General features: G+C 37.9%; 1 protein-coding gene and 1 long non-coding RNA gene across 4 annotated transcripts in view; one reads left to right on the forward strand and one right to left on the reverse strand.

Annotated features, from left to right (window-relative positions):
• LOC107690712 (uncharacterized) overlaps nucleotides 1-13094 on the forward strand; it is a 49629-nt gene that overhangs the window by 20947 nt on the left and 15588 nt on the right. For all 3 annotated transcript variants that reach the window (XR_001634483.1, XR_001634482.1, XR_001634480.1), the window contains exon 4: nucleotides 5477-5568. This is a non-coding gene — a long non-coding RNA (uncharacterized LOC107690712). The remainder of the gene's footprint in view (nucleotides 1-5476; nucleotides 5569-13094) is intronic.
• LOC107690705 (plasma membrane calcium-transporting ATPase 1-like) overlaps nucleotides 1-13094 on the reverse strand; it is a 38540-nt gene that overhangs the window by 7564 nt on the left and 17882 nt on the right. Inside the window, exons 3-9 of the mRNA XM_016489115.1 lie at nucleotides 7364-7561; nucleotides 6982-7239; nucleotides 6649-6774; nucleotides 5397-5549; nucleotides 4648-4686; nucleotides 1213-1368; nucleotides 254-468 (exon numbers count right to left, since the gene is read on the reverse strand). Of these exons, the coding sequence (XP_016344601.1) occupies nucleotides 254-468; nucleotides 1213-1368; nucleotides 4648-4686; nucleotides 5397-5549; nucleotides 6649-6774; nucleotides 6982-7239; nucleotides 7364-7561 (1145 nt within the window). The remainder of the gene's footprint in view (nucleotides 1-253; nucleotides 469-1212; nucleotides 1369-4647; nucleotides 4687-5396; nucleotides 5550-6648; nucleotides 6775-6981; nucleotides 7240-7363; nucleotides 7562-13094) is intronic.

The following is a 13094-nucleotide window of genomic DNA, read 5'->3' on the forward strand; positions in this document are numbered from 1 at the left end:
GGAATGAGGGGGGGGGGGGGATAGACAAATCAACAAAAAACTGTCCACTATTAAATGGCAGAAATCCAGAGATGTAATATTACTGTACCGGCAACAAGGGGAAGTTAATAGATGCAAAAAGATATGGCAATTCGTATGATTATTAGATCAACATGTACTGTACATTGTCTAACAAAAGTCTAGACAGAGGGCTAATGTCACAAGATGGTCAGTACAGGCCATGAATATTTAAACAGAAGATGCAGGGTCATACTTTGACAGAGTAAGCCAGTGAGATGGTTACAGCCAGCGGAAGACCCTCTGGGACGGCCACCACCAGCACGGTCACACCGATGATAAAGAACTTGACAAAGAACTGGATGTAAATGGGAGTGCACTCTTTTTCCCAAGGAAGTCCCTGGATCCAGAAAGTGTCCACCACGAACAGCACCACCAAGATTATCACTGTGATAGCTGACATCACTAGACCTGCACAGGAACACATACATTAAAGGCCTGGGTATACTTTACTTGCCGCGTTCCGTTTCGCACACAGTGGCGTCCGCATAGCTTTCAAAGTATACTCAATCCCGGATAAGCACAGATGGACGAGTTCGACACATGTACAGGCCACTTTCTTGACTCGTTCCATCTCAACATTAACCTCTGTGCTGTTGTACGCAGCACATCTGCACGGTCACAAAAATTGGGCTGCATGCGGATGGTGTGCGTGGACACTTCTGATGATGAAACCTGCATCACGAGGACAGTGGAACGCGGACAGCCGAATTATACTTTGGGCTTAACACTTCCAAAGCACACGCTGCACACACCTGAGTTCCCAGCAAAAACCATTAGCACTGTGAAATTGACTGTTAGGCTCACAAAGTCGCTTGACAAATGCAGTTTTCTGGCCTTTGTTGACATGCTTCCTATTGAAACCAGAAGTTTGGCAAGACATCCTTTTTGAAATAGCTAACAGACTTTAGTTATGTCACAGTCATGAACCTACTGCTAGTCAGTTGCAGAAGGTAACTGGGGTGGGATTTTCTCATTCTTGAGAGCATTTGATTGGACAGTAATCCGTTTAATGCAGGAAGAGTCATCAATATATTTAGCCAGTTTCCCCAGAAAAGTGTACATTTTAAATGCATTTTCCTTCAAAGTTTCATTTTTTTCAAGTTTTTTGGAGGACACTAGCATAATAAATGATCTCAAAGCAACCATGCTTACCTGCTTTTCCAATTTGGACCGCTAATTTGGTCAGTTTCCCTTGCAAAACTGATTTCTCTTTCTTTGGCATGTTGGATTTTCTCTTCTCCTCACCCTCAGCCCCCTCATCACAGTTTAGAGGCTGCATCTCCATTGCTGCACCATCCTGGGCTTTAGCTACAAATAGAAAGAAAGAAAGAAAACTGAATATCAGGGATGAACTATCTGACAAGCTGATGTCAAAACAGAACTGCGCATTAAGTGATGCAGAGTAAATTCAGAGTAACAAAACTACAGCAGCAACAAGTCTGTGTTGGCTGAATATATTAAGCAGCTTCTACAGTTAAAGATAAAACTTCAAGCACTCTTTTTGAGGAGTCCTTTTTAAGGCAATGTTTGAAAAAAATGGTTTTTAAATTAAATCTAAAAACATTAATGCATTATTATTTAATTATCATACCATTACAAATTAAATTCATTTGTAGGTAACTAGTTAAGTATTTAAATAATCCTTCTAGGCTGTTGGTGACTGGGCTTATTTGTTTATTGATTTTTAAATGACATGAGACTTTGGACTTTGTGACTTCCTGCACTTGCTATACTTCATAGTCATTTTGTAATAAATCCAAAAGCAAGACGTGAATAAAAACCGCTCTGCTGCACAAACGTGTGTTTACTGTGAGTTGTGTTTTTATGTGTGGTTTCAGTAACTTACAGTGACGGAGAAATGAGCTGTGTGTCACCTGAAAGTTTTAGATCCAGTCTCCACCGGAGCCGCTCCCGTGTTCTACACGCTAACATGCAGTTACTGTTTTGTGTTCTACACGCGAAATATAAAAGCTATATATAAAAATCAAAGCAAATATAAAAGCTGCTGTCAGTAAATGAAGATTTGACGGATGCACTTGTGGCTCAATTGGACTCTTGTCGTGTCAGAAAGTGATAAGACTTTCAGTTTTATGGACGTCGCCATCTTTGATATTACTTTGGTCACTGTTGCTATGGTTACTGGTAAGGAATACGGGCTTGACTCCCGTTGCACGTTCATACAGACAGTATTCGAGAAGCTACTGTAAGTTGCTGTGTGAACGGGACACCTGTTTGTAAATGCGGTTGTCAATCCCACAAACTGACAGTGTGAATGTAGCCAATGATTAATCCTCTGCTGCCATCTACTGGGTATAATGTTAATCATGTCATTTTCATCTTACAAGTCTTTGTTTTTCATGTCAGCTTCATGAACAAAGTGAATCTTTAAAATGAATTTTAACTGTAGAGTTAAAAAAATAATAATACAGGGTTTAACATATAGGTGTTAAAAAAAATGTGTTTTAAGCTGGGTGAGTTTGCATCCCTGGACTATGCAGTGGGCACAAAAATTTGAGTATATTATCTGCTGCTCTGTGCTGGTGACTATGATTTTCTCCACAAGAAGCATATTCTAATTAAACTGTGGTTCCCCCACGTGACAAATACAAATTAACCCTCTGATGCATCGTGGTCACTACAGTGGACAGCTATTTGGAAGCCATTTTGAACCATTTAAGATGTAGCATCATGTCCCAACCACCAACTGGCGAACCCCCAAAGTGTTGTCTACGATTCCATTTAATTGTTGTTTTTTAATCTATTTTTTTGTTTTGATATATTGCATAATATATTCAAAATGGCAGCAGGAAAAGGGGATGCACCATGTACCTCGGCAATAAGTGTTAAATAATTTTATTCTCAGAAAACCAGACAGGTACAAAAAATATTTTTCAGTTAAATAGGATGTCAGAAATAGTTTCATCCAGTTTTAACAATATTTTTCTTGTACATTTTTTTGTTACAGAAAATATACCTGTCCACTACAGTAGACGTCATTCACCAAAGGGTATAATTCTGCCTATGGGCCTATATATAGGTTGTGCCTTATTTTGTATGTTTTATTAAAATTATGATATAATTTACACTTGAATGGTTTTATTGAACAGAAATATTAAATAGTCTTCAGATTTGATCATTTATTTCAATGCGTACAGTCTATATTTATTTATTAGGTCATATAAAACTGTAGACATGTATACATGTATACTGTACGAGTGCAGATATATGTGTGCATGATTGTGTTCGAGTGTGTGGTGGGAGGGTGTGTGTGCTTGTATTTGTGCTCACATGAGTATGAATGCACATTTAGGAGTCACATGCAAACCCATGTGACCAAGTATCCTAGGAGACATAAAACCTCATCACCACACTCAGATGTCCAGTCCATCACTTATCACCATCGGCTATAAAAAAAAAGACATGCACATACTTATCCTGATCTCAAGGCCATCGCTCTGCGTGCTGAAAATACAGCCTGCCAGTGAGGTAACATCACACAAAGAACTCGGCATGCGTGCAATCATACAGACAAGCACGCAGCAGTGCATCGCCGTCTATCGCTGCTGTAGCATGACGCAGTCGGCCTGTGTGCAGGATTTAACCGGTGTGTGATGTGAGGTAATGCGACTGCGTTTGAATTAGCGGGGGGTGGGGGTAAGGGCCGACGTGAGACTGCTATTCTACTGTGCAGTGTTGTCGCGCTCTACTCACAGAGCTGTAATGGTAGTCTGGTGGATTAGAGCTCATTTCTGGCGGGGCGATCTGTAGCCAGGGCTTCAATAAACACAGGCGTGCGCTACTTATAGAGAAAACACTACAGAGTTGGTTTCTGAACACAGGGCAGCCTGACTGTGGACTCTTTCCTGCTTGGGTAGGTGATTTTAGATGATAAAAGGTTTGAAGAGAGACAGGTGCAGATACCTGGATATCAGAACATAGCTGCACAGCATGTTGAAAAGTTTAGGGTTGGTAAGAATTTTTTAATGTTTTAAATCATGTTCACCAAAGCTGCATTTATTTTTTCAAAACTGATCAAAAACATAATAGTGAAATATTACAATTTAAAAGAACTGTTTTCTATTTTAATACATTTTAAAATGTAATTAATTCTTGTGTTGGCAAAGCTACATTTTCAGATGCTCCAGTCTTCAGTTGTCACATGACCCTTCAGAAATCATTCTAATACGCTGATTTGTGGCTCAAGAAACGTGTTGAAAACAGCTGTTTAATATTTTTGTGAAAACTGATTTCAGGATTCTTTGAATAAAAAGCTCAAAAGAATAGCAATGATTTGAAATAGAAATCTTTTGTCCTCCCTGTCACTTTTGATCAAATTAATAAAATTATAAAAGTAATAATAAAAGTAAAATTATACATTTCTTTCAAACCTCCCAAACTTTTGAATGGTAGTGTAATAATCAGACTAACTTCTCAACACTTCACACTAGTGTGGATAAGCTTTAATGAAGATCTAATAGCACTAATGGGTTAAGGCGATGTTTTTAATGCAGGCTGCAGCATGTAAGAGGGTGGCCCTCTAAGCCAGTATGGTGTTCATTATGTCATCAAGTCAATAGGGTTACTCACCTTTCTTTCTGTTCTCCACAGAGCCATCCTGCTTTTTATCTGTAGAAAGAGAGAGAAAGAGAAGCCACATAACAAACACTCACTAATTTATTCATTATTCACCATTATGTAAGCGACGGTTCTGCAGCACACATTTAAACATATTTCCAATTATGCAAATCTTCTCTTTGAATTAGCAGAATGAGAAAAGGCCATTGAATATTTACGAACAGATGTGTGCCACGACCACATGAGGTTTTCAAATCTGTAGCCGGGGCTTCAATAAACACAAGCGTGCGCTACTTATAGAGAAAACACTACAGAGTATTAGACCACAAATGCACAAAATTGCAATGAGGTGCACTGAACAGCAACTTGGGGCCCAACCTCTGCAAGTACTGAAATATTCATGTATCTGTAGGCACTCATTTGGAGACCCAACACGTGAGCCATGGGCTGCAGAGATGCATTAAATGGCAGTTAGGTAATGGAGCGCACAAGAAATCGTTACGTTTTTCTATGAGTCATTGCTTCAGACATTTTTTTTTACCAGACAGAAAAATACTGCTAATTTAAAAAAAAAAAATTCTCACTTTTCCGAGTTTGACAAAAGCACACTTTCATGAAGGCTGGAACACACACATGCAGCCTATTCTATTCATCTCTCTGCAGCCACAGTAGCAGATTGAAGAGACTGAAAAGGCCACTGGTTGGTCTATTTTAGTTTCTGAGGCAGACTAAAAAGACACCAAATAATACAGACAACTTACTTTTCTTCTCTTTCTTTTTCTCTTTCTTCTCCTTCTCTTCCTCATCATCATCATCTTCTCCCGCCCCCAATAACGTGAAGATGATTCCAGTTTGGGAATTGACTCCAACAGCAGTGACAACCATTTTTCCAGAGCCCTCCATGACATGAGTACCTGCACAGAGGAAGATGAGGTGAATAAGGGTCACATGCCATTCATATTGGTGCCAATACATTCACGACTGGATCTAAAACACTCACACAAAGCTCAGTTTATCACAAATAACTAGTTGTCCAGTGTTTTTCCCCACAGAACAGGTTTACCAAACTTGCTCTTAAAACATGGGTGTAAAGATGACTAAGTATTTGACATAAAAAAAGGTGATTATAAAAACTGCCCTAAAAATGTCCCTGAAAATAAATTCCTATGCAAATATTGGCCCTTAATATAAAAAGTTCATTTCTGACCCTGGTCCACACCAGCGCACAATAATGCTCTGTTTATTATAAGCATGTGCTGCAGTTATGTCATCTGCCACTATAAATGCTTGAGTTCTTTAAAGCAGAATGGATTCTGATTGGCTGTCAGTGTTTTTCAGCATTCGTCAGCTGGATACAATTATTTTGAAATTAATTCCAACAGTTGTTATTCTGTTATTATCGTTATAGTTGTGACGTGGACTCCGTTATTCTTTAAATTTAGAATGATTTTTAAAATTATATCTTTGTTATCGTCCTTTGGATGAAGGACTCTTGAAACAGGATGAAGACTCAAAACAGGCAGGTCTTCAAATCAAATTACATATTATTGGGCTCTATGAGCACCAGCCAAAGGTAAAAGCAGAAATGAGTGGCCATTTTCTTCCTGGCCTTCAGAAATGGAGAGGTTTTTGCTGGGTTAGACTTAGTATGCTAACGCAGGCTCTGCTGGAGAAGTGCCCACTACTGCTCACAAATCCCCCCTCATCTCCTCTGGGATGGCACACAGCAATGTCATTCTATCAGAGGATCAACTGGCTTTCATAAAATGGGATTAGCTGAAGATGTGCAATAGCCTCGCTGAGAGGTAGCAGGTCCTACATAGCAAACATCTGAACTCCCAAGATGGACATTTATTTGGTTCGGCTGAACTTTTGGGTAGAGTTGAGACAGGACACAAAGAAAATGCTAAAATGTTACAGGGTTGTGCAGCCAAATGTGAATCAAAAGTGTGTTTTGGTTTGTTTCGCTAGTGACAGGTTGCAGTCTCTGTAAATAGTAGGGTTATGTCCCACCTGACAGCAGCATAGGATCTTTCTCCATCGATTTCTTCACATGGTCAGACTCTCCAGTTAAAGAGCTCTCATCTATTTTGAGGTCATTGCCCTGGATGAGCATGCCATCAGCAGGCAGGAGGTCACCTGATGAAGAACGTATCCCATCACAATAATGTACATTACCGTCAGCAAATTTTGAATTTATTTCAAGGTGACTATACAGAAAAATGTAATAATAACACCAGTGAAATGCCAGACCGGTAGAGGGTTTTTTTTTTAAACACTATACTCATACTTTTGAATTTCCCTCTAAAAAGGAAATGAAACCTCTGCAAATTTATGTCGGCTTACCATATTTAATTTGTGCAATGTCCCCGACGACAATCTCGGCCACAGGGATCGGAAGGACTTGCCCTCCCCGAACCACCATAAACTTCTGCTCTTGTTCAATGCGGCTCTGTAAGCCACGGAACTGCTTCTCTTTGCTCCAGTCATTGAAGGCAGTCACGAGCACCACGCAAATAACAGATAGAAGGATAGCTGCTCCTTCTATCCATCCGGCCTCAGCTTCTCCTTCATCCTCTACTCCACCCGCTGCTTCTCCACAATCTGCGCACACACACACACACACACACACACACACACACACACACAATAAAACTCGGCTCAGAACAACCTGAAATTGAGATGATGATCTATAAATAAGGCAGAAGCAAATAAATAGGTTACTTACTTTGATTTTCTGAATCTGGAGGTTTATAAAAAGAAAGGCCCAAAGAAACTATTGCTGCCACTTCCAAAATAATCAATGTTACGTCTTGTAATGCTTCCCATACTAACTGAAGAAAGGTTTTTGGCTTTTTCGGAGGTATAAAGTTCTGTCCAAATGCTACTTCTCTTTTTTCAATATCTGGGGGCTGCCCACTTAATCCTGGAAGAAAAGAGTAAGAAAACAAAAATTAATAATTCAAGTAAACACTGAATACAGCTCTTCTTGTATTGCAGCATACGATGCTTAATGTGTTTCTATGAGAGCCAGGATTAGCGAGGAAGAAAGGACCTGTGGGTCAGCAACAGTAGCTTTTAAAGATAAAGACATTCTGAATAAGATCAAAAGGTTATGGAGAAGCAATATGACTAAAATTAGGGATTGGGGAACTCCACAAATATATATATATATATATATATATATATTAAAAAACATTTTGTTTAGGCAAACATTTTACAAAGTTGATCAAATGGAACAGAGAATTGTTGACTTCTTTAGAATGTATAGCCTACCATTTATTATTATATTATTTATTATTATCTATTTACATTATCGTTCAAACATTTGGGGTTAGGGCTGCAACAAACGATTATTTTGATACTCGTTTAATCTAACGATTATTAGAACGATTAATCGACTAATCGTCGATTATTTCGCTGATTAATCAGTAGACATTTTTTTATTATTCATCTTTTGCAATTAGTTAAAATATTGAGTTACACATATTCTAACAAATAAATTAAGGTAATCACTTCAGCTTTTCAGCACACAAAATGAGATGGCAGAGAAACTCTTATTCACCATTTAATTAGCTATATGAGAAAGTAGCTGAATGACACATCATTCTGCCTAAAATCTCTTTTTTTAAGTCATATGGATAAGAAACAAAATAAAGGTTAAGTGATAAGACGTTTTATTTTTGGATAAACTATTTTATTCACAACAATCTCTCTTAAAATACCTTATAGGGTTATGATAATCAAAACAGTCCTGAGCTAGATCAAGCTTTGATCTCTGCAAACCAAACAATCACTTTAATTAAACGTTTTTTCCCCCCACTAATAAAAAGATTTTATCATTAGCTAGCTCCACACTGTAGAGCTGCTTTATAACAGAAAATCAAGTTGTAATTCTAACTGAAAGCGACACCGACTCTGGTTTTTCATGTTTAATACTGTAAAGCTGCTTGATTTAAGGCTATTGCATAAAGTACTAAATAAATAAACGTGACGTGACTGGAGTACTGAACTGCAGAACTCGTGCAAACATCCACATCGCTGTAATCAGATGCGTTTTAAAATCTCACAAATTTTTGCTCACTCACTGTATTTTTGATTTTACAGTGGGGTAATTTTGTTGCAGTAGCACGAGATAGCTTGATTTCAAACTTTGAATTGAATAACAAAAATCACAAGTAAGCAGTCAGTAATAAAATAAGAACAAATAAAGAAATTACTAATGATAGAACAAATAAAAAATAATGATAGGCCTAAAAATGAAATAAATAGCTTTTTAGTTTTTCAGGTAGGTCTAACAGTAGGGCTATTAAGAGATTACCAAAAGATTTTTTTTTTACCAATTATCAAAATAATGTTTAGTCCTAGAAATCTATTATTATCAGAACACGTGAGCATAACATAGCGGTTAGCAGATCAATGAATGAGAGGGCAGCGTTTCCAGAGATGCCCATATTCCACACCATGTTACAGCACAGTAGGACTATTGCAAACAGAAACAATACTGTACTACATCGATGTTTCCTGTCGGCTCGATTTTTGTGTGGACTTTGCCGTTTCGATGAGCATGAACAACTGTTGGCGCAAGCTAGATTAAAGTGATTATTACGTTTTGAATATGGATATTTTTCTTACAAAAACATCGATTCGCTACAGGCCTTTGTTCACCCCCCAGAGCCGTGTGAGACACTTTTTTTATGGATGGGCGCTTTTTATTTCACTTCTTTTGGACTGAAGCACTGCAACACCCGCTGACTGCAATGATAGAGCTTGGAATAGCCAGGACAATTTTTTATATAACTCCCACTGGATTCGTCTGAAAGAAGGAAGTCATATACACCCAGGATGCCTCGGGGGTGAGTAAAACAAAGCCTAATTTTCATTTTTGGGTGAACTAACCCTTAAAATTGAAATATTTATCTTTTCTTGCTGATCCGAAAAATAATAATGTGATCCGTAACCGTGAGATTTGTGATCCGTTGAACCACTAATATTTTGAAAAAGTATAATAATTTGAAATATGTTTACCATTTCAATATATTGTAAAATGCTATTTATTAATGTAATGGCAAAGCCACATTTTCAGCAGCCATTACTCAAAGTAACAATTGCACAAGTAACATTTCTTAAATCAATGTTGAAAACAGTTGTGCTGATTAATATTTTTGTGGAAACTGTGATAGTTTTTTTTCAGTATTCTCTGATGAAAAGAAAGATCAAAAGAACAGCATTTATATGAACTAGAAAATTGTAACATTATAAATTTGTAACATTTACTGTCATTTTTTTTTATCAATTTAGATAGTCCTTGCTGAATAAATATAATTGTCAAATCTTACAAATCTTAAGTTAAACTGCATTGAACCTCATTTTTTCTATATTATATTACTCTATATGATACTCATTGAGCAGCTAAAATAACAGTCATGTGTCTACAGGTGTCTGACAGAACTAGTAACAATTTTAGCCATGTCTGTCCATGTCCAGGCTAAAATCTTGGTTCATAAAATAATTACATTTACAAAAGGGCTTGCATTGATTTTGTATTGAATCGATTATGAGCTATTAGCACAGCTAATCCATCAATACTGGCACTACAGCAGTAAAGCGTGTGGGATTTTGACACAAGATCATGAGAATTTCCTGGGTGTGAAAACTTAATCTGGGCCAAATAAGGAATTCCAAAACTGTTAGGGCAAAAACAAACATTGAGTTGAGTGTACACGGTCATTCTCAGGAATCATTCAAATGCACTGGTTTAACAGCAGTTCGCTGGTTTGCCCATTTGAATAACTCTCTATATTCAAAGAAAGTATTCAAAGTCGTCATGGTGTACGCATTCAGTCCACCACATGTTAAGAGACAAAAAAAAAAAAAGGATGGCTAGATGCGGTGAATGAGCCATGTGGACGAAAAGCATGCATGAATACATGTGTGTTTATGCATCTAGTGTCTGGGCATCAGAATGAGTGTGTGTGTGTGTGTGTGTGTGTGTGTGTGTGTGTGACTGAACAGTATGGTTTGCCTGCCAGACCAGAAAGCAGCCTGGTCAGCAGAGCCTATTGTCATGACAACATCCTCCACATTACTCAGCAAAGCCACTGAGCTGCTCGGCTCTTGCTCTCTCCCATTGAGCTGAAGGTTTCACTGTATATTAACACCGTCTCAAAAGCACATTTCTGCTACTGGATTACACTTGGCATTTGACTGCACACACAAAAAAAAAATAGCTTTTTGTCTGGACAACTACAATGTCTGCGAGATTTGCATGAATTAATTTGACAGACTTAGCTACCTACATTGCATTCAAGGCAATGGATATGAGCATTCCTGTAGCTCAAACAGCAGAGCACTGACAACTCCATTGTCGTGGGTTCAATACCCAGGGAATGCATGAATTGATCAAATGTACACCTTGAATGCAATGCAAGTCGATTTGGATAAAAGCATGTTCCAAATGCATTCACGTAAATGAGAGCATATGGATTCATTTCCTGGGACTCAAACCTATTACCTTTTCACTGCTAGTGCTAAAATGTTCTATCAGCACTGTAAAAATGATTTTTCGAAGTTGTGAATAAAACAAAGATTACTGGAGAACGCAATTTGCTACACCAAAATGCTTTTAGAAAGAAAATTGACTTCAAACAAAAAATGACAATGCTAGAATTGCAGATTCACCATGTCTTCACTATTTAACGCTACCAGTTTTTATTCTAGAGGACACTATTTTACAGAATAACCTGAACATTATGATCTTTGTCACAGTAATAAAATGAAAAAAAGAAAAGTCTTTTGTTGGCTGCATTTACACTATTTGAGCATTTAAGAGCATTTTAGATTACAACTTGAACAATCACTTCTCCAATGACATGTATACCGTAGACATGTATAGTGTTGCACTAATTGGTTACTAAGGAAGAGAAGCCAACAATGATCAAACTAAAATCAAATTATGTTTGTTTTTACTGATGTAAAAGGTGCTTCTTGATTAAAGCACAGCAGAGAACTGCTGAAAACTAAACTTCTTGCTCCAACGCCAGTGCACTAAATCCAGGCTTGTGTAGTATGGAAATTGAGGCTGAGGATTACATTCTGTGTCCCTGCTTGGAGAGTGGGCTAAGGAGCAGATGAGTCAAGTCTTACGCCTCTGTCAAAAATGCATTTATGCGGCAATATACACCTCAATTCCACTCTCACTCCAGATCATGCACGCAGCTACTCGGAAACATCACTGAGGGGAAGATTAAACTCAACAGAAGAGGGGGAAAAAAACCTTCTAAGACCAGCAAAACACGGGCATTTAGACAGCTAATTATTCATCTGCATGCTACTTCACTGAGAGCAGTGAACTAAGTACCATCGTGATTGCTGGAAGTGCTAATGTGTTTTAGGTTGTGAACCTAAAACTACTGTTAGCACTAGTTGCTGTAAAGACTCCAAGGTTTTTGCAGTTTCCCAAAGGAGACCAAATCATCTGACGTCAGTTTCTACTTTCACCTGAGACCTTGAAAGCCACAAAAACAGGGCCCTCTACGGAAAAGAAAATGTTTCTACTAATCTAATGCATTAATCCAGGAAAGAAACTGGGGAAAATTACTAACAGAGCTTTTGATACATATTTAATAAGCTAGACAAGGCAAGAGAAAACAATAAATAATAAATATGCTCATCAATCCATTCAATATACAGACACCATATACAAAGGCATCGCTGATCATTTGTTAGCTCACTAACACAATGTTCCACTGAGCTCCAGTTATTTAGCATACTGGATAGATCTTCGTTGCAATATTTAATTTTTACTAAGATCTCCTTCATAAATACCTGTAGTAAGTGCTTAAGACAGAAGGATATTTCTGACAGGTGTAGCCGCACTTAAAAGTGAAGTTTATAATTTCTGTGCATCTAGACCGGATGCTGCAATCGCCATTGAGAACAACTGTTCTATACAAACCCATCTCAAACTTCCACTTGTTTAAGCCGATGTTGCAGTGTCGTTCAGGTTAGGATGCTCAAACAAACAGAGCAATGTTTTGAAAGTGCCTCAGAGTTCACACTTTTCATGGAAATCAACCTACAAATGAAGATGAGACAGAAGAAAGTACTAGAAAACCCACACCTCACCTTTAATACACTCAAAGAGTGTGTCAGAGCCCAGGTCATACTACTATTACTGGACGAAGCTCGCGGCTGGTTGTATACCTTTCAAACATCAACTCCCACCTGATTTAAGTAGTGGTTCAACGGATCACAAATCTCACGGTTCGGATCACATTACGGTTTTTGACCCACGGATCGGATCATTTTTCGGATCAGCAAGAAAAGAAAAATATTTCAATTTAACTTGCTTTCCATTTATTACTTAAAGTGAAGTACTACTTTGATACCACAGCAAATACTACTAGATTAACTAAGAAAGTTTAAACATGATTAAAGAGACAAGAGAACAGCCAGTA

The sequence above is a fragment of the Sinocyclocheilus anshuiensis genome, unplaced genomic scaffold (genome assembly GCF_001515605.1).
Source record: "Sinocyclocheilus anshuiensis isolate Anshui unplaced genomic scaffold, SAMN03320099.WGS_v1.1 scaffold641, whole genome shotgun sequence".
Taxonomy (NCBI): Eukaryota; Metazoa; Chordata; class Actinopteri; order Cypriniformes; family Cyprinidae; genus Sinocyclocheilus; species Sinocyclocheilus anshuiensis.